At 37.0% G+C, this 25683-nt stretch overlaps 1 protein-coding gene across 2 annotated transcripts in view; it reads left to right on the plus strand.

Annotated features, from left to right (window-relative positions):
- KCNMB2 (potassium large conductance calcium-activated channel, subfamily M, beta member 2) overlaps nucleotides 1–25683 on the plus strand; it is a 270475-nt gene that overhangs the window by 26373 nt on the left and 218419 nt on the right. Inside the window, exon 1 of one of the 2 annotated variants that reach the window (XM_008572980.1) lies at nucleotides 22893–22944. The exons of the other annotated variant lie outside the window; for it this stretch is intronic. Within the exon in view, the coding sequence (XP_008571202.1) occupies nucleotides 22925–22944 (20 nt within the window). The 5' untranslated portion in view covers nucleotides 22893–22924. Of the gene's footprint in view, nucleotides 1–22892; nucleotides 22945–25683 lie in introns of those variants that run through there. 2 annotated transcript variants of the gene reach the window in all.

Raw genomic sequence — 25683 nt, forward strand, 5'->3', positions numbered from 1 at the left:
AAAAAAAAAAAAAAAAAAAAAAAAAAAAAAAAAAAAAAAAAGGGCAAACTCTTTCTGTGACAGGACACCAGACCAGCCAAGACATGATGAGGAACATGGCAAGATCTACAGAGTGAATTGAGCCATTCTCAATAACTTTCCCATCACAGTCATAATTTTAATTGAACTTCCTTGTAATTGAGTTATCCACTTTGGTGCAGATAAGGTCCAATTCAAAATACTATCACCACATTTGCAATTAGTGACAGCTCTTGTATAAATATGGTTTCTAGTAACATTGTGTATAGTGCAATTTTATATAGACAGACCTGAGAAGACTCCCTCTGGCCTACCTTTCTATTAATTAGCTATGTTACTTTAGTTAACTAATGTGACCTCTCTGAATCTGAGTTTCTGTAAGATCAAAGAGACGGGTTGGATACATTGCCTAGCCTTGACCCAGGTGATTTCATTGTGATAGGAAAAAAAATACATTTTGGTTATTATGATCAACTTGCTGCCTTTCATGGAAAGCAGTTCCTGAAAATTGGAGGGTCTGTTGTTGGCTGAGGAGATGACAGGTGTGACCACCAGGTTTGGCACAGCTGGACTAGGACTAAATTGTTCTGCATAATTAAGGAGAAGGGATTGAGAATCCACAAAAAGAGGGTTCTGAGAAGGGAAGCAGGAACCGATAAAGCTAAGCGCTAGCAGTGAAAGGGGGGTAAGAGGATAGAGAAGACCCAAGAGCTGTAAGTCTACAAAAAAGAAACCTGGAGGGAAATGCTGTGTTCTTTAAACTGTCAATAAACCATACACTCTCCAATAATGCTTTGGTGCAAGTGGACTCTTTATTCTGAAGGTAAAAGTGATTAAATCCAGCTTTAGAGGCTGTGTGGGAGAATAACTGACTTATGTGCTGTAGACACATCTCAATAGACAAATCTGAATTTGCAGTATTAATAGCATCATAACGTTAAGGACCCCCTTGACTGGGCTATGGCCAGCTAAACTGCATCTAGGTTCAGTTCTGGACATGACACTTTAGCAGGGGCCTCAAACTCAGACACCTTAGGGGACCAAGTTGGGTGAAGCCAGGACTCAGACAATAGGCGCTGATGAAACCTTGGAGCTGGAGAGGGCATGCCCTTTGGAAAGGCATGCAGATTTCTTTTGCTTTCTCTTTTATTAAAACAAAACAAATAAAAAAATTGTGTGGAGCCAACACATCTGTGGGCCAGAATCTCTGAAAGAGTCATTAACAAATCAAAGGACATTCAGAGGAGAATGGTTAGGATATGAAATAACTCACAATTCTGCTGTTATGTGGAGCAATTGAATGAACTGGGATTCTTTAATTTGAAAAAGAGTAGACCCTGGGGGACTTGGTGGCTATTTTTAAAGTATTTGAAGGCTGTTAAACAGAGAAGGTATTAGAGATGTTTTATCTTCCCTTAAGAAGCAGAGCCATAAAAAATGGGGCAGCCATTAAGGATTAAATGAGTAAATATTTATAAAGTACCCAGGACAGTGTCTGCATAGAGTGAGCATTACAGAATTGTCTATTAAATAAAAAGGAATAGACTTCATGTTCAGAGCTGTCTGAAGCTTAAATGACCTGTCTCTGTGGTGAGTGATTGAAGGGTAGGCATTCCTGAGGTGGCAGTATTCTGATGGGTAGAAAGTCTACCCAGACTTGGTGTCTACCACAGTCCACGACTGGATAGTTCTCTAAGGTAACTCATAAACTGGGACTCCAGTGCATTGCACGTGCATCATATACTTGAAGGGAAAGACATTTCTCCTTTACTGAATGTTCTTGCCTCACATCTCACTTCCCAGACAAGATTCATCCCATCTTAGAGATGAGAATCAACTGATGTTGTGAATTAAGTCCCCATGAAAAATAAAATATGGGGAGGGTATATACAATTCTAGAATGTATGGCTGGTGTTAGTCAAAGTGTGGATGCTTTGGAAAGGAAAAACCAAAGTGCCCCCAGAGTCCTCCAGCAAAGATGTTAACAGCATGGTCTTAGCGATGAAGATCATCAGTATTTAGGATCTGCAAATCTCTCAGAGCCACTACATGACTGTTGTTGGACGAAGTAGATGTGGACACATTGATGCTGGATTATTCAAAATAGAAATCCATGTCTCAAAACCCCAAAAACATGAGAATGAAGAGTCACAACATTCACAGAATGAGAAGACATCTGCAAAGTACTTTCAAAACAATGAGATTATGATTATAATGGGTACCATATGTCTTAAAAGGACAATGACCAATATAAAACAATCGTGACCAGAACTAACTCTGAAACAAGAATCTCAGTACTGATGTAGGTCTAAATATCAGAGTGCTGAGAACAGTACATTTAATCCAGCTGGAAAAATAGAAAAAATTAGACCCAGCTAACAGCAGCACATTGTGGCTTTGTGTCAGGCAGAGCAGTTGAAGAAATAAAAAGACAGGAATGAAGATTTACCAAGCACCCGCTTTTGGTCAGGCACAGTGCTAGGGCTTTATACATGTTACCTCATCTAATCCTCACATTAGCCTTAAGAAAAAAGGTAACTTATCCCCATTTTTTTATACAAGAAAACTAGAGCTCAATTTAATAAATGTGCCCAGCTCTCATAAACTTAATGGATTATAAATCGATAAAAACAGTATGGAGAGTAATTCACCAGAATCTATCAGACATTTTTAAGAGTGAAAGTATTGCCTTAGCAATTTAATTTCTGGCCACTTATCCCTCAGAAATACTTTCTTGAGTGTGCAAGGATATTATGTACAATTTTCATCATTGCAGCATTATTTGTAATATTAAAATGTTGGAGAAAACTTAAAGGTTATTTGGTAAAATAACATGATACATCTAAATGCTGAATGAAATAAAAATATTAAAGTACATGAAATTAATCTCATTTAGAAAGATGTCAGAAATATTTTTGAGTGTAAGAATCAAATTACAAAGTATATACAGCAAAATCCACTTTTTATTAACAAAATATATATGTATACATACATCTCTGTATAGGTGTAGTAAAAGCTTTGGAATAATACTCATACGTGCCAAGTGATTAATAGTACTAACATCTACAGAATGAGGATGACGACCACCTTCTACACTCTGCTCTTCTATTAGTTAGACTATTTCAAATAAACATGTACTATTTCATTAAAAAAAGATGGAAAGGCATAATGAACCCAAAGTCATACAAGCAACCACTGGCAGTCATGATTCAGCATAGTTCTTGCTCTGGAATCTCCTTCTAAGTTTACAGTTTGGGAATTCGCCCATCCTGAAATGAGTTTCCTCTGTCTAGGGTAGAAAATAATGCACAGTAGAATTACCTGAGAGAAAAAAACAACTTTCCAAGGAAAATCGATGAAAGCATGGATGGAGGCCACGGCAGCAACCATAAACACATTCTCCTGCCAAAGAATGAATACACGCCCCTCGACATGAAGATTTGTACAAAACAGTGTTGTGTCACATCAGTTTGTTTTTCTAAGAGTGTGGTTCTTTACAGCAGTTCTAACTATTCAATTAACTTACCCCAGCAGATATGGTCAGGTACACATAGCTGTCATTGACAATACCACTTCCAAATACTCTATTTATCAATGTGTTTATATCTCCAAATTTAAATCTTCACCGTCTCCTCTGTCTTTGCTCAGAGAGTATCCTGCTGAAAATCAGGATTCTAATAAATCAGCATTCTCACATGGCAGGAAGAAAAGCTGGATTTTTAGAAATATGACAAAATTTAATAACACTGTTAATTAAAATTATTAATGAGGTCCAGAATCCTGAAACACAGTAACCAGGATGAAGTAGAACACGAATATAAGACACTCAAAAATATGTTCAAAGTTTCAAGAATTTTGAAGGTAAGCAAATTAACTAAGTGATAATGAATTATCTACTTGAATCAGGGCAGATTCTTACTGGAAGGAGGGATAACAAGAGAATAAACGGAAGTACCCAAAGATGTCTGAACTAGATGTCCTTTAAGGTTTTTCCTTCCCTTAAGTGCATTTCCCCTAAAATATCCAAATAATAATACATGGAATTTTTCAAGTGAAAATACTTAAGGCTAATTTGCTAAGCCCTATAGTAGTCTATAACCCTTTGAAGGTATAGTCATAGTCCAAATTTCTTTTGGTTTAGTAAAAAGCGAGAGAAAATAATCCTTAAAATATTCAGTTCACTAATATGTGATTCTTTATTAGATACTTGTGGATGTAGGTCTAAATATAAACTTGAATCACATCTGTAAAGTTCAGTGGTCTTAGCATTTGAATAGGCAATATCAGGCCACATCATACAAACACACATTACACTTGAACAGACACACACACACACACACGCACACTCCTACTTGGCAATTTTAGCTAAGAAAAAATTCATATGGATTATGATACACAAGTCAATTAAAAACTTTCTCTAAAACCAAATCAAAACAAACAAGTCGTCTGCATAGCTGATACATTCTGTCTCCTAGAAAATCACTTTGTCTCTGTTTTCTGTTTTGAACCCAAAGTCAGAGAGGAGAAAAGTATTGAGTAAATTTTTTTAAAAATCCGACAAACATCAAAATTCAACCCTTAATGTTACATTTACATAAATATGTAAAAATCCAGAAAACTCCACATGAATGTTGCTCAGGTGGGAATACTGCAACAAAAATTATTATACTAAGGACACATTTACAATGCAAACTTGGCACAAGTTATCAAGCAGCCTTGTGCTTTAAAATTTGTACTCATGTCTTCCGGATTTACCACCTGATGACTCCAAAGAAACTATTACAGCAGAACACATTGGTGTTGGTATAATTGAGAAGCATTCATTTAAAGATAAACTTCCTATCTTTTGTAGCTTTAGGTACTGAGCATGCATAATAATGAGTAATCACATGAATTAATAAGATGCCTTCAAATCTTCTGGCATTTAATGGAACTAGTTAAATTATTTCCAAACTAGCACATCGTGACTCTATTAAAGGTGTCCTTGGCATATCACCATTCTGGGTTTTCTCATTCCCATCTTTATCCTTGCCAGTATTTGACCAGAAGTAGAAAGGTCAATGTAAGTAATGGGATTTTCCATGTGTGCATATAGGTGTATACATGTGTGTGGGTGAATATGTGTCTAAGGAGCTCACTTAAGCATGATATTATTTATCAGCCAATATGAACTGTTTGAAATTTACCTGAGACCTAGAAAATAAGGAGGGAAAGTCCTGAGCAGCCAATAGAAACGTCTGAAAGTGAGGATTAAGTAGACCACGTGTGTAAATACATCTAGTGGCTTAAAGAAGGTATTCAGTAAATGATTACTATATTATTATCATGATTATTATCATGATTATCATCATGATCATCATCATTATCTCCACACAGCTACACAAAGGGCCTGAGATCACTTATCCTAGCAAACTTATTTAGGCTTAAAGCAGCGAAGAGCAATCAGCTGAAATGAAGGATGCAATTTGCTACAGCCAGGCCTACTCATAATAGCAAAGAGTTATAGTCAACATTCTAACAATAAGGGAAAGAATACAGAGAAAATATAAAAGGCAGACAATTCAAAAGAAAGAGCAGCGCAGGGCCACTTGCACCAGGACAAACAGTTTAGACTATTTGTAGACAGGAAGAGCATCATTTGCTCTTTGCAAAGCACACACTTTATGCTCTTAATGATGATATCGTGTTAAGAACAGCAGCTGTGGAGTCAGATCCCTAAGTACAAATCTTAGCTCTACCTCCTAGAAGTTTTGTGATCTTGGCTAAGTTACTTAACCATTCTGATCCTCTGTTTACTGCTCTCTTAAATGGGGATTGTGTCTCTTCCCTCAGAAGAAATGAAATGTCAAATGCAAATTGCTAACACAGGGCCCACCTCATGGGATCCACTTAGGTACTGTATTACTATTACCATCCTTGGCTTAAGAAACATGGAAATATATAATGCATTCTTTAAAAATCCCTTAAATAGTTCAGTGTTATAAAGCAATTTTGTCTTTTAAAGGAGTGATTTTCAGCTATCTAGAAAATTAACATACAGAAAGCCTAGTTTCCACACAACGCTGCCATGAATATAAAGACTTGGTTTATAATATACACTCAGACACAGACAGATATGAAGATATGTAAACAAAAGGCAGAAGTAAAAAATAATGTCTTTTCTCCCCTTTATCTGGGTCAAAGCAAGTTCACAAATGTCTCAGACTTTAAAAGCTGTTGAATAATTATCAAAACAGGAACAGCCGCTACACTTCCATGAGTGTAACTACACTAGCTTGGAAGTATATTTCTGCCATGCTTTTTTCATGACACTTCTGTTTATCTAATTGAAATCACAGGCAATATGTGGATTCCTCCAGAATACATTTATAAATGCCAGTGATATCTTAAACACCTACGATGTCAGAGGAAGAAATTCCTCTTTGAAAGAGTAGAAAACCTTCTGATGACTTTCATACTATGATGATGGGGATATTCAATCAGCTTAATAGTTAAAGTATTTCACAGCTCTTAAAAGGAATGGTAAAAGGAAAGGGGAAGAAGTACAGAAAAACTAGTGCCTCTGCAGTGCTTGGGACACACTCAAGAAATACCTATTGAGCTAATAAATGCTTTTATCCTAATGGGAAAATACAGAGAAATCTTTAAGATAATAGATGGATAGAACTAGGGGTTGGTTCAAAAGAATTGAGTCTCTGTATTACTCAGAATTCTTCTGAAAAAATGACAGAAACACAATTCAAATACATTCAAACAAATAAGATATTGGCTCATTCAGTCAGCCCTCTGTATCTGTGGATTCTGCATCCATGGATTCAACCAACCTCAGATCAAAAATATTTTTTAAAAAACAATAAAAATAACAATACAACAATAAAAAATATTACAAATAAAAAACAATACAGCATAACAACTATCTAAATAGCATTTACATTGTATTAGGTGTTATAAGTCATCTAGAGACAATTTAAAGTATACAGGAGGATGTGTGTAGGTTATATGCAAATACTACAGCATTTTATATAAGGAACTTGAGTATCCAAGGATTTTGGTATCCAGGGGGATCCTGGAACCAATCCTCTGCAGGTACTGAGGGACAATTGTGTAAGTAAAAATGTCAGGAGTTGATGGCCTTTGGCATAGCTAGATCTGGCTGCCCAAAAATATTCTCTCTTCATTTCTTGGCTCTGTTTTCTTTTGTATTGGCTACATTTTCCAGAAGTTTCTCTTCATGTGTTAGGAATAGATAACCAACCACCAGCAGCTTCAGACTTACATTGACTTTGCCCTTAGAAGGACATTGAGATTCTCTCTTCGAACATCCAAATAATTATGTAGAAAGGGACTCCAGGGGACCCTCCTTGGATTTGATTGGCCCTGCACTGATCATAGTGACTAATCATTAAAGTTAGAAGGCTAGTACATTCTAATTTACCACCTTGGTTCATGTGACCACATCTGTAGGGAAAGGGACAGCAGTGCCCTTTGATTGACAGCCTGATCAGAATCACACAGTGAGAGAAAGGGGCAATTTCCAAAAATAAAAAAAAATTCAGGAGACAAAATATAGATGTCACCTATAGTAACCTACTATAAATGACTTTCATAGCCTCTTTTCCCTCCTTGCACCTCCATAATACTGTAGTCAGTTGTTTACATGCCCAGACCTCCTCAGGACTGAAACATTCTCAGAGTAGGAAATCATGTTTCCTTTGTGACGTGGTGCATTGAACATTGTAGGCACTCCCTAATTGAAAGGGATAACTTATGCAAAACAATTTTGTAAACTGTAAAGAATTATATAACTGTAGATATTTAAGGGTATTGATTTAATTGTCTTTGACCTTCTAAGGCAGTTAAAAACATCAGAACTTGTATCTCAAAATTCAGTGATCCTAAGACACAATACAGGACTGCTTCCAGCAATAGCTTCTGCACTATGCTTCCTTCAACTCCTGTCTTTTTACTGCATGCCTTTTTCCTGATTCGCATCATAAAGGGACTAATGATAAAATACAAAATGTTGTTATTATCTTGAAGTATAACTCCTATAGTATCCATTATAATATTGTTTCCCTCTTCCAGGCACTAAGCAGGATACCTGGAAAGTAGCCACATCTGTTTTTCCTTTTGTTAGTTATCATATCTAATCTGGTCTGCACTGGCTCTTTCCACTATAATTGATATTTCTTTTTCTTTCTTTTTTTTTTTCTTTTTTTTTTTTACCATTATGTATTTCAAATATCTTTTTTAATCTTTTATTATTAGTAGTATATTCATTCTTATAAATCGTGATATTTCTTTATGCCCTTGCCCAACCTATCGCTTTCCAAACCCTTTCTCTCCCTCCCCTTCATCTCTAGTATCCTTACATTTGTTCTCTCCTTCTGAAAGTTCAACGTATTATTGTGGTCTTTTCTTTCTTTCTTTCATTCCTTCCTTCTTCCCTGCTTCCCTCCCCAACCCTTTCCTTCCTAGCAGCCAGTTATGAGTGAGAACATGTGGTGATATTTCTTTTCATACTCAAAATGAAGTAGTCTGTGGTCAATATTCCCCAATATATTTGCAGTCCCCAATATATTTCAAGTCATCACTATCTTGAAAGTTCAGCCTCTCCCTCATTTTTCTAAAATTTCATTTCTAAGCAATATATTTCAAGTCATCACTATCTTGAAAGTTCAGCCTCTCCCTCATTTTTCTAAAATTTCATTTCTAAGCTAATTACTCACAGTATCCTACAATCAAAAAGTTCTCCCCAAAAATGGTTTTTAGTTATTCTGAGAAATAATAAAATAAAATTGGACAAAATGCAAAAATATTTCAGGATAAAAAGACTAGAAAGTCATCTCATTAAAAGGAACACTATTACCATAGAAGTTCATTATAATTAAAATATTTCCAAGCTCTCTCTGGACAGTGACCAATAGTAAGCATGCCTTTTTGCTCTTGTTAAAATAGAAGTTTCTTTTGTTAATAACTCATAATAACAAAGGCTTTTATTTCTCCATTCTTTCCACATAATTGTCACTAGCTATTGCAAAGAGGGAAAAACCTGAACACTTACTTCTTGAGCAAAGAATCAGTGGAAAAAGAACAGGAGGTACCAGCTAAAACAGCAAAATCCTCACCAAAAAAAATAACTGTCAAGAGAAATATGAGATGCAACAATTTTCTTTTTTACAAAAAGAGGGAGGAATAAGTAATATAATCCATAGATTCTGGCAAGAAGAAAAGAGGCTTTGACCCAAAGGTTTCTTATCTTACTTTACAATTTACACAAAAGTTTTGCCTGCATCACCTCAGAGAGTGTAATAATTCGACAAAACTATGAAACAGATATTATATATTCATCACTTTGCAGATTGGGAGACTGAGATTCAGACTTTAAGTGGTTTTCTGAGACTGTAAGGCTGGTCAGGCCACCTTCTGATTGAAACACTTTGTACTGTTCCCACAATGTCACAGCTGCTTCTGTTTTCTTCCACAAATTAATGATACACTTTTTAAAACACTGAAGTACTATGTTCTCTTTAAATGCAATCTCTAATTCATTACAATTTTATTCTTTCTACTTTTTTAGTTGCTTCACATGTATATGCCTAAGTTATTTTACTCCTCTGTTGTCTTTTCCATAGCTCACCTTATAGCTTACATCATCTACTTTCTAGATGATGCTAGATAATGTGGATTGGAATGAGATATAAATTATGTTTATAAAATAAAACCAGTCTTCTCTTTTGCTCGTTGTTTATTAGTTATGAGAGGAATTGACAAAGTATGGTATTCAGTGAAATGTGTAAGAATTGCCTGTAGTCAGTTTGGATCTAATGCAGCTTTACCACCAATTTGCAACATGGATGGGAAATAAGAACAGGAAGAAAAGCCTGTGTAGACATGCAAGCAAGAAAGGCCTCAAATGAGCTTGCAACTCAATTATGAAGACAAGGCAGATCCACTTAAAACACCCAATATGTCTCTCCATTCCAGTTTGTCTAACTAGAGAGGAAATGGCGTCAAAGCCTCCGGCTCTCACCGCCTAAATACCTGTCACAAGTGTCACTACTTCAGTCATCCTGATGACATAGGCCACTGTGAGCCCCTCAATCCCGTACATTGGACAACACACTATATATATATATATATATATATATATATATATATTTTTTTTTTTTTTAATAGAGAGCCATCTGCTGGCCAGGAACCTGACCAATTTTGGTCCCAGAGTTGTAGTTTCAAATCCTGGGATTCTAAAACAAAAGAAAGAGAAAAGAAAATTCTTTGAATTTCCTTTATATGCCAACAATTTTTTTTTTTGCCATGGTGAAGTCTACAGATACCCATTTCAGTTCCTTCTAATGGCCCAGCTAGTTTTGTGCAATCCTGAACAAAGGTAACTGACTTGAGTTCAACACTGCTCTTCACTTGGGCTCTAATCATTTCTATATGATCCTGCCATAGTAATTACTTTGCAAATAGAGTGTAAAAAATGACTAAAGTTGCCAGAGTTGCAAATGCTTTGAAGTCCACTGGAAATGCTTTGAAGTTCCAATTCTAATGTTGCCATTGTATCTTTTCAAGCACCTCTAATAATGTGTTACATAAATATTTGGTGAATAACTGTTGAAGAAATATTTGTAAGTAAGGTGATCTTTGTAGATCTACCTTTCCCTATGGATATGGTTTTATAGTTTAACTGAGACAGTTAAATGAACAAGTGATATGATTCCACCTGAAATTATCTTCCCTCTTTACTAAACTATTATGCTCACCAAAAAAAAAAAAAGTGTGCACTGACCAACTAGCCTTCTTTCAGATATATTCTATGCAGCTAGCCCTGAAAATTTTCCTGTTTTCTTGGCAAAATGATCATTGTGTAACATTCAGAATGGTAAAATTTCAAATCTAAACAATAAATTCTTACCCTGTACAGCAATTTACAGAGTGGAGAACAGATCAGAGAGGGGTAAGACTGGAGTGAGTAGGATAGTTTTTGGAATGCATATTTGTACTTAGAGAAAGGTGCTCTAATAATATAACGTTTCATATTTCTCGCTATTGGTACTCCTCACAGGTACCTTGATTTTGACAGCATGCATTTAATTAAGCATGGTTTTTCTTAAAACACTATCTTCAATAAAATCTCACAGTGACCCTATAAAATATGAGGGTACTTCAAAAAGTTCATGGTAATATTCACATCATCTTTTCATTCTATTTTCCCACTTATTTTTGAAGAACCCAAGTAGTTAAGACAGAATCAGTTACCTCACTTTAAAGATGAACAAACTGAGGCTCACAGAAATCCATCACTGTCTTCAAAGTCATATGACTAATATGTGATAGAACCGGGTCTCAAGCCCTGCTCTGTACCACTATTCCTTGTGTACATGTGGACACACATGTCAGACTCATTTACTCCACAAAGGTGGGAAATAGTCCACCTGCCTGTCCTTCCACACGTGTTCATAGATTCTGCAGTGCATCTTCACTTGATTTTCTCACTGCTGAAGTGGAGAAATGGGTAGGCAGGTTGACAGGTGGGCATCACTTGCTTTCTGGAATATTTAACCACATGCTTAAACTTGTTTTAGCCAATAATTCTTAATTTCTGAGCTTCGAAATCACTATATGTGTGAGTAATAATAACAGCAACTGATAGGAAAATATTTCATTCGTGATCTTTGTTCTAAAATGCTCTGACAACACATCCCAACCTTGCTCCTGCCTTTCACATTGTGAGACTCTGACCTTGCTGTTCCATTCTGAAGCCCTCCAATGGCTCTTTATTGCCCTCAGGATAAAGAACAAACTCATTAGGATAAACTTCCAAGCCTTTCATGACCTTCTCCTTCCTTTTTCTTGAAACTCTTTCCCCAACATTCTCCTTTCTCTTTCCAGCTCAACTGAACAACTCTGCAGTTGCCACATACAGCTCATACCATTTTACATCCCAGGTCTTTGCCCATCATCTTTCTTCTTTCTAAAAGGCCCTTTCATGTCTTTACTGTCTCAAAACTCTACTCTTTCTTCAAAACCCAGCTTAAGCCTCTGCCCATAAAACTCTTTGAGTTTAAAACCTTTTTAAAGGTTTGTAAAACCTTCCCACTCCTTCACAAAGCAGGGTTGATGGTTCTCTCCTTTGTGCGTATCATGATTAGAGTTAACTCTGAAGTTCTACCTTGGCACCTGCCACAGGATTTTGCTTGTTTGTATGTCTCCTTTCATGTTTTATCTTATTGCCCTGTTCCTAGCAAGATGTAGCAGGTGCTCAGTAAATGCTTACTGGCTGACCAATGAATGTAAGAATACCCATTTAACAGAGCAGCCAAGGAAACAGAAAATCATTGATTTTCCTCAAGGGCAAAACCACTCAAAGATCAAATGCTATACTGTCTGGTCCTTCCTATACCATACTTGTTCCTAGCAAGATGTAGCAGGTGCTCAGTAAATGCTTACTGGCTGACCAATGAATGTAAGAATACCCATTTAACAGAGTAGCCAAGGAAACAGAAAATCATTGATTTTTCTCAAGGGCAAAACCACTCAAAGATCAAATGCTATACTGTCTGGTCCTTCCTATACCATACTCCCAACAAATATTAGTGGAAGATTACCAAGGATCTCAAACACGTGACCTCAGTATACAACAACAAAATTGCTTAGAACCTCATACCTAGTGAGAATAACGAGGGAGACTTATCAATCTTATGTGGAATTTCAGTGTTGTCTCTCCTGCCCTTGTGGAAGACTTGCAATCTTGTGCATTTTGGTTGCTGGTTTGCTCCCATACCCTTTATTTCTGCATCTTTAAAAATAAAACAGCAAGATGAAACAAAGTGAAATTCCAGCATTTTTGAGGCAAATGTGGATCCTATGGACAATGACCCTTTCACCCTATACTCAGTCCTCAGAACACCACTTACAGGAAGAAAAGCAATCATCAAATCTAAGTAACCTTGTTGAGACAGTATGGAAGCTTATGCCTTAAAAGAATAAAAACCCAAGCAAAGGCTTAGTATAACTAAAAGAAATGAACCTGGAATTGTTAATTAATTTTATCATTGGATACCTGACTTAGGTAGGGATTTTTTCCATTTATTTAAAAATTTATGCAAGTATTATGGAATATTCTCTAGTAACTGTTATGCACAAAATGAAAGTACAACCATACATAGAAATATATCTAAGGAAAGAAATATCTTAAATAGTAACTCCAAAAGTTTATAATTTAGGGTTTAATTCAGTAGTATAGACAAATGCAGAGTTTGTACAATTGTTTCACATTCAGTCTTAAAATCAATTCAGTATTTGAACAAGATTTCATTTAGCAACAATGTTGTATGAGACATGATAGTAGGCACCTTCTAGATGTTTTGTGTCTGGGAGCAGAAGTAATGCATTTCCACAAGCAAAGCTTGTGATGCACGCTGAAGGAGAGATCGGAGTGATAGCCAAGTACAAAGAGAGAAATTTCCCACCTAGAGAAAATCAGGAACCACTTCATAGAGGGGGGCGTTGCTGTGAGAAGCAAAGGGCATAACACTTACAGAACGCTGTAAATTGTAAAATCCTGTTCTAATGTTAGATGACTTTTTTCCAAGAACAGAACAGAACATGTTGCACTTTAAATCAGACATCAAGAAGGGCAGTTGAATTAGGCACTTTTACATCTTACAGATGTAAGAACAGAGGTCCACTAAGAGCACAGGAACCAAGGAAACACACATCATACCACGGACAAGGAGATGCCAGCCAGCAAAGTTTCCTGTGGAGGAAGAGCCAGAAGAGGAAATTTGTTTGGAGATCAGGCTGTGCTGAGTACACAGATGCAGAGCTAGTGCCTCTTCACTCTGGCTCCACCACTTTAGCCTGGCTCCTCACGGGGCTCCTCCTCCTCCCACTAACAGAACCAAGTGAACTTTTTTTCTCCCCCGCATATTTTTTCTCTCTCTGCTTTTTGAGCATTTCTCTTTCATATTCAACATGTCCTTACCCCTGCTGACCTTAGAGTCTACCTTAGGACTGCCCTCTGTGTATGTTTTTGCTTCAACAGCCAACACATGACTCCAATTTTCTTTATGGCTCTTGATTCAAATTCCCAAGGGAGGGAATCTGCTCACATTATACCAGCCCATGTCAGTCAACATCCTATGGAGCTTAAGGATTGGCCGCCCTTGAATCAGTTGCCCAACTATTGCCCAATCAGCTCTGATGATGTGATTCGAAGCATGACAATTTAGGTGTTTTTCCTTCATTCACACGTACGTTCGTTCATTCATCACCTGTTGCTCTATGTACTGGATGATACAATGTGAACAAGATTTTTTTTAATCTATATCTTTGTAATGCTTTCATTCTAGTCGGGGGAGACAATAGTAAAAGTAAGGGAATTATAAAGCAAGATAAATTCAGCTGATGATAAGTGCTATGAAAATATCAAAATATATAATATGAATGAGTGGGAGTAGGAAGGGGGATAAGATGGTAGCTTTGGCTGGGTGATTACAGAAGAATGGGTACCCTGTGAGTAGAGGAGTAGGACAAGTAGGGTTCTGTGGTAGTGTGTTACGTCATAGCCATAAGTAAAATGTACCGAGACTGCTAAGTTATACCAATCCTCCTCCCAACCAAGGTTAAACTTAACATGCCACGTTTAAAATATATACACTGGCTATTATGAGCTGTGAATAATCAATTTCCAACACGTAGGAGCACAAATCCAAGACCATAAAGAGACCATCTAGTGATAGTCAGAAATGACAATAACTACTGTGATGCCTACTCCACAGGATTATCAAGAGGATAAAAGCCAATATGAAATAAAAGATGTAAAAACATTTATAAACAGAGATATAGTAATCATCCTATAAAATAAAGGGAAAGACAGTGAGTCCCAGGCCAGGTCGGGATCTACCAATCCCACTTTTGGGAAATTGTGAGTAATCCAAAAGCGTTTATGATATATAATCATGGAGAGAACATTACCAAGCCTGAATTTCACTGGGGGGAAAAAAACTTTATATACATGTATTTATGCCATCCCTGTTTGGAACACTGTTTAAAATCAAAGTCTCTTCATTTCACCATTTATTTAATCTAAGTACATTGCTATTTCCACAGCTGGATCTCACAAAAAAATTATTTTTTTTAAGTCAGAAGTTTGTCCCAGATTTAGAGGTTACATTCTCTACTCTTGCCACCTTTTCTACATCACCCCAAGTTCATATAAGATTAGAAAAGTAGCATGACAAATATCTTCATTTATTTATTTTAGGAATGGTCACATAATTACAAAATAATGGATTATCGAGTTTTACAAATATTTGTAGAAATCGTTCAATAGGTTACTTTTTTTCGATTAACCTCTTCCCACATCCATCATCAATTCCTCTCTACAAGTTAATTTACATTGAGCTTTCCCTGCAGAATGATCTTTTTTTGATATACATTGTTGATGTCTCCCTTAGGCCTTCCAGAAACAGGAAGACTTTGTATATAATTTTGTTTATATGCACATTTATGAAAATAAAACAATAATTTCACTGTGAAACAATATGGTGTAGAAAAAAAGACCTGGAACTGAATATTGTTTTTACCACTAAACAGTTGCTTGACCATGAGCAAGTTATTTAATTTTTCTGAGACTCAGCTCCTTATGGTAGAATTGAAGATGGAAAGAGATAATGTATGTAAAATTTCTGGCTCAAAATAAGAACTCAATGATTTGACCATGAGCAAGTTATTTAATTTTTCTGAGACTCAGCTCCTTATGGTAAAATTGAAGATGGAAAGAGATAATGTATGTAAAATTTCTGGCTCAAAATAAGAACTCAATGATATTTGCTCTCTTTCAAGATGAAGTAACTTTTTATATGTTTACTTGATTATAAAAGGAAAGAGAAATAATGTGATATGAGTTCAGAATAATCTATAGTTTAGAACTTTAAGTGAACAGTCTTAAAGTACACATTATTTAATAGATGGATGAAATGGCTCCCATGGAGTTATTGATACATATTAAAATCCATGTTTCAGAAGTAAAGATGTTATTATAAAAATTGCTATTATACTCACAGGATAATTGGCTGTTTAAAGTATGATCCATTTGCTATTTGCATTTCACAAAGTAACATAAGCAATTTCATTAGATTATACTAATCACTGGCTAAATTTTACTTTTTCATCTAAACCAGCATTAAGTTACAGAAATATAAAAAGGGAACTTAATAATAGCAAGTTTTAGTCTCTTTTGGGAAGGGAATTTATCAAAAACATTATTTAATTCAGTAGTTGGAAATGATATTCTGTAGTCATACTTGGTTCAGAAATTTGAACTGTTTCAAATACCACTGAGTTACAAAATGTTAGAACAATAACGATTTGCCTTTGATTGGATCTTTCATTGCCATGACCTCAAAGGATAGAATTTGGAAGCAGAAGATGAATTTCTTTCCTGCAGCTAAAATGTACTAGCTGTGTAATCCTTAAAAAGTTACTTAGCCTTTCTGAGGCTCAGACGTCTGGTTTCTAAGAGTAGGAATAATGTCTACCCTACTCTCTTCACAGAGCTGTTTTGAGGAACAAATTAAACAAAGCACATAAAAGCACTCAGGAAACTATGAAACACTAAAAACAGGAAAGAGGGAACTGGCCAGAGTCTGTGGCTCCTTCCTTTGAGTTCCTAGAGCAGGTTGTTCACTGCACCCCACAGTGCCCTAATTGTCTGTTCTCATGAATAAATAGCCAGGGAAGCATAAACCTGGGGTCTATAAAGCTCCAGACTAAACCATCTGCCCCCAGCCAGAAAAACCTGGGTTAACTCACTAATTTAACCAGAAAATATGTTATTTTTGTCATGTTTTGTGGTGTTCAACTTCTTTAAGGGAACTGACAAAGGAGATGTACGGAAGACAAAAGGCACCTAGCCGAGAGACTGTCCCGGTTGACGGGGTTAACACCTCTGCTTTTAAAAGGCGATCAAAGGGATGGCTTATGGCATCAGGACGTGGCTTTTACATCGCAGCCAACAGACAGGTTTGGTGGCTCCAGCGCATGCCACTGTCTACCATAGCAGTCCCAGACAAGAATGAGAAACTGGTCCAAGGTTGGAGTAATAGAGGATTCTTACATTTAGAGACTCAAATAAATTGGTGAGGCCCAGTGGGAGGCGTCTCAGGGGACTGTGCCACAGGCGATAGTTGTTCTGGTGTGACAGGAGAGATCCTGCCCAGTCTCCGCATGCTCTCTCCTTCCCTGCCTCCCTCCCTCTCCAAGAGCCAAAGTTTGTTCGAAAAGTCATCCTTATTTCTTGATTTGGGGCCAAATAGTCAAATTTCTGCTGTATTCATACCAAGTAAGCAGCATCTATTCAAATTCACCCTTTTGATAAGAGCAAGTTGTTCATAACACCTGTTATTTTTCACTGGCAAANATGTTCCTAGCAAGATGTAGCAGGTGCTCAGTAAATGCTTACTGGCTGACCAATGAATGTAAGAATACCCATTTAACAGAGCAGCCAAGGAAACAGAAAATCATTGATTTTCCTCAAGGGCAAAACCACTCAAAGATCAAATGCTATACTGTCTGGTCCTTCCTATACCATACTCCCAACAAATATTAGTGGAAGATTACCAAGGATCTCAAACACGTGACCTCAGTATACAACAACAAAATTGCTTAGAACCTCATACCTAGTGAGAATAACGAGGGAGACTTATCAATCTTATGTGGAATTTCAGTGTTGTCTCTCCTGCCCTTGTGGAAGACTTGCAATCTTGTGCATTTTGGTTGCTGGTTTGCTCCCATACCCTTTATTTCTGCATCTTTAAAAATAAAACAGCAAGATGAAACAAAGTGAAATTCCAGCATTTTTGAGGCAAATGTGGATCCTATGGATAATGACCCTTTCACCCTATACTCAGTCCTCAGAACACCACTTACAGGAAGAAAAGCAATCATCAAATCTAAGTAACCTTGTTGAGACAGTATGGAAGCTTATGCCTTAAAAGAATAAAAACCCAAGCAAAGGCTTAGTATAACTAAAAGAAATGAACCTGGAATTGTTAATTAATTTTATCATTGGATACCTGACTTAGGTAGGGATTTTTTCCATTTATTTAAAAATTTATGCAAGTATTATGGAATATTCTCTAGTAACTGTTATGCACAAAATGAAAGTACAACCATACATAGAAATATATCTAAGGAAAGAAATATCTTAAATAGTAACTCCAAAAGTTTATAATTTAGGGTTTAATTCAGTAGTATAGACAAATGCAGAGTTTGTACAATTGTTTCACATTCAGTCTTAAAATCAATTCAGTATTTGAACAAGATTTCACTTAGCAACAATGTTGTATGAGACATGATAGTAGGCACCTTCTAGATGTTTTGTGTCTGGGAGCAGAAGTAATGCATTTCCACAAGCAAAGCTTGTGATGCACGCTGAAGGAGAGATCGGAGTGATAGCCAAGTACAAAGAGAGAAATTTCCCACCTAGAGAAAATCAGGAACCACTTCATAGAGGGGGGCGTTGCTGTGAGAAGCAAAGGGCATAACACTTACAGAACGCTGTAAATTGTAAAATCCTGTTCTAATGTTAGATGACTTTTTTCCAAGAACAGAACAGAACATGTTGCACTTTAAATCAGACATCAAGAAGGGCAGTTGAATTAGGCACTTTTACATCTTACAGATGTAAGAACAGAGGTCCACTAAGAGCACAGGAACCAAGGAAACACACATCATACCACGGACAAGGAGATGCCAGCCAGCAAAGTTTCCTGTGGAGGAAGAGCCAGAAGAGGAAATTTGTTTGGAGATCAGGCTGTGCTGAGTACACAGATGCAGAGCTAGTGCCTCTTCACTCTGGCTCCACCACTTTAGCCTGGCTCCTCACGGGGCTCCTCCTCCTCCCACTAACAGAACCAAGTGAACTTTTTTTCTCCCCCGCATATTTTTTCTCTCTCTGCTTTTTGAGCATTTCTCTTTCATATTCAACATGTCCTTACCCCTGCTGACCTTAGAGTCTACCTTAGGACTGCCCTCTGTGTATGTTTTTGCTTCAACAGCCAACACATGACTCCAATTTTCTTTATGGCTCTTGATTCAAATTCCCAAGGGAGGGAATCTGCTCACATTATACCAGCCCATGTCAGTCAACATCCTATGGAGCTTAAGGATTGGCCGCCCTTGAATCAGTTGCCCAACTATTGCCCAATCAGCTCTGATGATGTGATTCGAAGCATGACAATTTAGGTGTTTTTCCTTCATTCACACGTACGTTCGTTCATTCATCACCTGTTGCTCTATGTACTGGATGATACAATGTGAACAAGATTTTTTTTAATCTATATCTTTGTAATGCTTTCATTCTAGTCGGGGGAGACAATAGTAAAAGTAAGGGAATTATAAAGCAAGATAAATTCAGCTGATGATAAGTGCTATGAAAATATCAAAATATATAATATGAATGAGTGGGAGTAGGAAGGGGGATAAGATGGTAGCTTTGGCTGGGTGATTACAGAAGAATGGGTACCCTGTGAGTAGAGGAGTAGGACAAGTAGGGTTCTGTGGTAGTGTGTTACGTCATAGCCATAAGTAAAATGTACCGAGACTGCTAAGTTATACCAATCCTCCTCCCAACCAAGGTTAAACTTAACATGCCACGTTTAAAATATATACACTGGCTATTATGAGCTGTGAATAATCAATTTCCAACACGTAGGAGCACAAATCCAAGACCATAAAGAGACCATCTAGTGATAGTCAGAAATGACAATAACTACTGTGATGCCTACTCCACAGGATTATCAAGAGGATAAAAGCCAATATGAAATAAAAGATGTAAAAACATTTATAAACAGAGATATAGTAATCATCCTATAAAATAAAGGGAAAGACAGTGAGTCCCAGGCCAGGTCGGGATCTACCAATCCCACTTTTGGGAAATTGTGAGTAATCCAAAAGCGTTTATGATATATAATCATGGAGAGAACATTACCAAGCCTGAATTTCACTGGGGGGAAAAAAACTTTATATACATGTATTTATGCCATCCCTGTTTGGAACACTGTTTAAAATCAAAGTCTCTTCATTTCACCATTTATTTAATCTAAGTACATTGCTATTTCCACAGCTGGATCTCACAAAAAAATTATTTTTTTTAAGTCAGAAGTTTGTCCCAGATTTAGAGGTTACATTCTCTACTCTTGCCACCTTTTCTACATCACCCCAAGTTCATATAAGATTAGAAAAGTAGCATGACAAATATCTTCATTTATTTATTTTAGGAATGGTCACATAATTACAAAATAATGGATTATCGAGTTTTACAAATATTTGTAGAAATCGTTCAATAGGTTACTTTTTTTCGATTAACCTCTTCCCACATCCATCATCAATTCCTCTCTACAAGTTAATTTACATTGAGCTTTCCCTGCAGAATGATCTTTTTTTGATATACATTGTTGATGTCTCCCTTAGGCCTTCCAGAAACAGGAAGACTTTGTATATAATTTTGTTTATATGCACATTTATGAAAATAAAACAATAATTTCACTGTGAAACAATATGGTGTAGAAAAAAAGACCTGGAACTGAATATTGTTTTTACCACTAAACAGTTGCTTGACCATGAGCAAGTTATTTAATTTTTCTGAGACTCAGCTCCTTATGGTAAAATTGAAGATGGAAAGAGATAATGTATGTAAAATTTCTGGCTCAAAATAAGAACTCAATGATATTTGCTCTCTTTCAAGATGAAGTAACTTTTTATATGTTTACTTGATTATAAAAGGAAAGAGAAATAATGTGATTTGAGTTCAGAATAATCTATAGTTTAGAACTTTAAGTGAACAGTCTTAAAGTACACATTATTTAATAGATGGATGAAATGGCTCCCATGGAGTTATTGATACATATTAAAATCCATGTTTCAGAAGTAAAGATGTTATTATAAAAATTGCTATTATACTCACAGGATAATTGGCTGTTTAAAGTATGATCCATTTGCTATTTGCATTTCACAAAGTAACATAAGCAATTTCATTAGATTATACTAATCACTGGCTAAATTTTACTTTTTCATCTAAACCAGCATTAAGTTACAGAAATATAAAAAGGGAACTTAATAATAGCAAGTTTTAGTCTCTTTTGGGAAGGGAATTTATCAAAAACATTATTTAATTCAGTAGTTGGAAATGATATTCTGTAGTCATACTTGGTTCAGAAATTTGAACTGTTTCAAATACCACTGAGTTACAAAATGTTAGAACAATAACGATTTGCCTTTGATTGGATCTTTCATTGCCATGACCTCAAAGGATAGAATTTGGAAGCAGAAGATGAATTTCTTTCCTGCAGCTAAAATGTACTAGCTGTGTAATCCTTAAAAAGTTACTTAGCCTTTCTGAGGCTCAGACGTCTGGTTTCTAAGAGTAGGAATAATGTCTACCCTACTCTCTTCACAGAGCTGTTTTGAGGAACAAATTAAACAAAGCACATAAAAGCACTCAGGAAACTATGAAACACTAAAAACAGGAAAGAGGGAACTGGCCAGAGTCTGTGGCTCCTTCCTTTGAGTTCCTAGAGCAGGTTGTTCACTGCACCCCACAGTGCCCTAATTGTCTGTTCTCATGAATAAATAGCCAGGGAAGCATAAACCTGGGGTCTATAAAGCTCCAGACTAAACCATCTGCCCCCAGCCAGAAAAACCTGGGTTAACTCACTAATTTAACCAGAAAATATGTTATTTTTGTCATGTTTTGTGGTGTTCAACTTCTTTAAGGGAACTGACAAAGGAGATGTACGGAAGACAAAAGGCACCTAGCCGAGAGACTGTCCCGGTTGACGGGGTTAACACCTCTGCTTTAAAAAGGCGATCAAAGGGATGGCTTATGGCGTCAGGACGTGGCTTTTACATCCCAGCCAACAGACAGGTTTGGTGGCTCCAGCGCATGCCACTGTCTACCATAGCAGTCCCAGACAAGAATGAGAAACTGGTCCAAGGTTGGAGTAATAGAGGATTCTTACATTTAGAGACTCAAATAAATTGGTGAGGCCCAGTGGGAGGCGTCTCAGGGGACTGTGCCACAGGCGATAGTTGTTCTGGTGTGACAGGAGAGATCCTGCCCAGTCTCCGCATGCTCTCTCCTTCCCTGCCTCCCTCCCTCTCCAAGAGCCAAAGTTTGTTCGAAAAGTCATCCTTATTTCTTGATTTGGGGCCAAATAGTCAAATTTCTGCTGTATTCATACCAAGTAAGCAGCATCTATTCAAATTCACCCTTTTGATAAGAGCAAGTTGTTCATAACACCTGTTATTTTTCACTGGCAAAAGACTGCAGGAACCTCCCTCCAACCCGCTAAAGACAAACAGAAACCACCTGGGGCATAGCCATTGTTTATGTATCCTATGTGTGCACCTTTCTACAGTGTTCTTTCTTCTAACAAGGAGCGTTTGTCTGCCAACATTTTTAGCTTTAGCAGCAGGGCTCTTCTTGACAGACTAGGCGAGGGGTCCTCAACAGAAAAATCATCTGATTAAGGCTTTTGGGCAAATTAAAATTCTCTGGACAGGATCCTCTTTCCTTCATTTAGATTTCAGCGAACAGAAAGTAGATTATCTCTCTAGGCAATTATCAACTCTAAAAGTGCTTGTGGTTTTACGGCTTTGGCAGAACTTGTTGAAAACAGCATCATCATAATAGACTTGTACAAACTCTCATTTCAATGGCTCTTTTATCCCACATGATGCATGATGAAATTTATGAAGGTCTGTTTTCCCCCCTCAGGGTCATTTCTTCTTTTTTTTTTTTTCAACAGAGTCAATCTCCCTCATTTAAGTCCAAACTATTATATTAATCATCTCTTTCACTAGACTACAGAACTTCTTTTTTACTGTCCATATCATGGCCACTATGCATCAAAGGTAGGATCATTATTTTCCACTTATTTTCTCTTCTAGAGACCATAATTCTAGTAGGAGGAGGTTTTAGCGTGGGGAAGAAGAGAGGGGCAGAGGCTGGGAAGAGATTTCATCGTCAGCAGTCTGATCTGGGTCTTTCAATATTCCAAGCCTGGGATGCTTCATATAACACTGTTTCCCAGTTCAATCTGACTTGTTTTCTTTACAGATGTAGGGTGGGCTGACCCAGACTTTATCCATAGACTTGGGCCTCTCATAAAAGCTGCCTGAGTAATTTTGCATTTTTGTTATTAAGGCCATATAATGCTTGTTTGCTGGGGCACCACAGTCTTGCTTAAACCATGTATAAACTGCTTTATTAGAGATTATAGCACCACTGAGAGGGAAAGCAAAAGTGATCATTTATATGATAATGTGAGCTGATAATTTGGAATGATTCATTCTCATAAATGTTCGAACACTGCCATGTAAGTTTATTGCTTAGTGCGTATGGTGGAACAGAAGTCCCATCCAGAAAGTAAAGCCTTCTTGCAAACGTTCATTAATAGATTTTTTTTTTTCCGTACGGTAGAGTGGTATAGAAAACTTAGTAAGATTTTAGGGAGTAGGGACTGCCGCAGCCCCCTTCCCACTGTTCCTCTGCTTGTCCCTGCTCTTTGCCTCGTTCACACAGGCTGGGCAGCTGGATAAGCACAGTGATGGATCAAGAGGGGATCTGTGGAGAGAATGCAAGTTTGGGATGAGGGATTTGATTATATGAGTTCTAACATTCCTTCCAACACTGACTTTCCCCTGCCCTAAACAGGAGGTGGAAATAACTTTCAGCTGCAAACATGAGCACAGAGCCAAATTAAAAAGGAATTTTGTGAAATGCCATTAGACAGAAAAAAAAAAAAGTAATTGTGGTAACAGGTCAAACATATCAATGAGTCTGAAGATGAGCTATTTTAGCCAACATTATATTTCAGCTTAAAATAAATCCTTGGTCTTTAAAAGTCAATTTTTGAAAACAGTCTCTTACAATCCTTTTCAGAAGATGAGAAAAGGGTGGGGGAGGGCACTTTCTAGAAACAAGTTACCAAAGATGAAAAAAATAATCTCTACTCATAAAAGAAATAAGGCTTATATATGTTAACATAGTATAGTGCTTAAAGATTCTAGTCTGTTTTTTCAGATCTAGGTAGATAGGTATACTGTAGATGGATGAACAGATAGATGGACAAGATAAATACATAAATGTTTTCTCTAAACATTGAGCTTTTTAATGTTTTTCTAATACCCCAATTAACATATGCCCACATGTCCTTTATGTTACCCTCACTGGGGATAACCATTACTGTTACTGACTCTTTTTAATCTATATTTACATATATACTGTGTAATTGTTTTAAGTTTTTTATAGTCAGATATGCCAATCTATTCCCTTTTGTTTTCTGAGGTTGATGTCAAGATTATAAATCTATTCTTCTATACTTTTTCTAGTACAATATAGTTTTTTTATGTTAAGAATTTTAATCCACCTGGATTTTATTTTGGATATCAGAGAAGAATATGCTTTTATCTTTCTCCAAATGTTTATAATAAAGTACCTCTTCTTCCTTTACTGATTTGAAGTGCCACATTTATCATAGAAACATAGTAGCTGGGGCGAAGGGCACAATCTGAGCCATTTGTTTGTTTATCTATTCCTCTACTGATTTATTGTATGCTACATACTGTGTATTACATTAACTTCTTCAAGTTTTATACTATCTATTTTTATCTACTAGGGAAGATCTTCCTTATATATCTTTAACTATTTTTAATAGATAACCCCTAATAAATTTTCCAGCAGAGATGAATTATCCCAGGATGAGCTAAGGCTTGGGAAGTACTGGGAAACAAAGAGCGCAAGAAGGACCCCTGAGGTCCAAGGATCTTTCCCCCTCAGTAAACAGAATTCAGCATATTGACCATCTTTTCCAGGGATCTTTTTGTTGGAGGTTTCCAGGGTACTCTGCCTGACCCCACTAGGAGATGACAGGTAACAGGGTACCTGGAACTGTGCCATTCTAGGGGACATAATCTTGACCAGATTCGTTCCTGCCTTTAAGAATATCATAGGCGTCTGGCTGTTAGCTCAGCTGGTTAGAGCATGGCGCTGATAACACCAAGGCGGGGGTTCAGATCCCGAAACTGTCCAGCCATCAAAAAAAAAGAAGCTCATAGCCTCGCAGAGAAAGGCACCCATGTGAAAAAAAGGTCTACCTTCAACTATGACTTGAATGGGAAGTAAAAGTCCTGTTACCATCACCTGCAGTAAAAGTGGAAGAGTCCCAGCCATGAATAATTCATTTATCTAACTGCAGATACAGGACTTTCAGGAAACTTTGAGCAGAGAGATAATAGAAAGCAACTAAAACTCTGCCCTAGGAGTGTTAGCAAATCTCAAATGAAGCTTTTTATTCACTTCTCAGCTTTCTTATGTCCACGTTTTCCTCTACAGAGCAAATTGGTCTTTGTAGAAGATGATCCCTGTCAAGATAATGCTATTTATTAAGATAATCCTATTTATTAAACGTTTTTATGTACCAGACACATACACACACGTGTGTGCATGTATAGATATCATTTTTTTTTTTTTGTCTTTTTCCGTGTCCGGCAACGGATTGCAACCCTCAGTGTCGCCCCCGTACCGGACCGGGGACCGGCAACGGGACTGCAACCCTCGGTGCTGCTCCCGCGCCTCGCTCAGCCAGTGAG

The sequence above is a fragment of the Galeopterus variegatus genome, unplaced genomic scaffold (assembly GCF_000696425.1).
Source record: "Galeopterus variegatus unplaced genomic scaffold, G_variegatus-3.0.2 Scaffold859, whole genome shotgun sequence".
Classification (NCBI taxonomy): domain Eukaryota; kingdom Metazoa; phylum Chordata; class Mammalia; order Dermoptera; family Cynocephalidae; genus Galeopterus; species Galeopterus variegatus.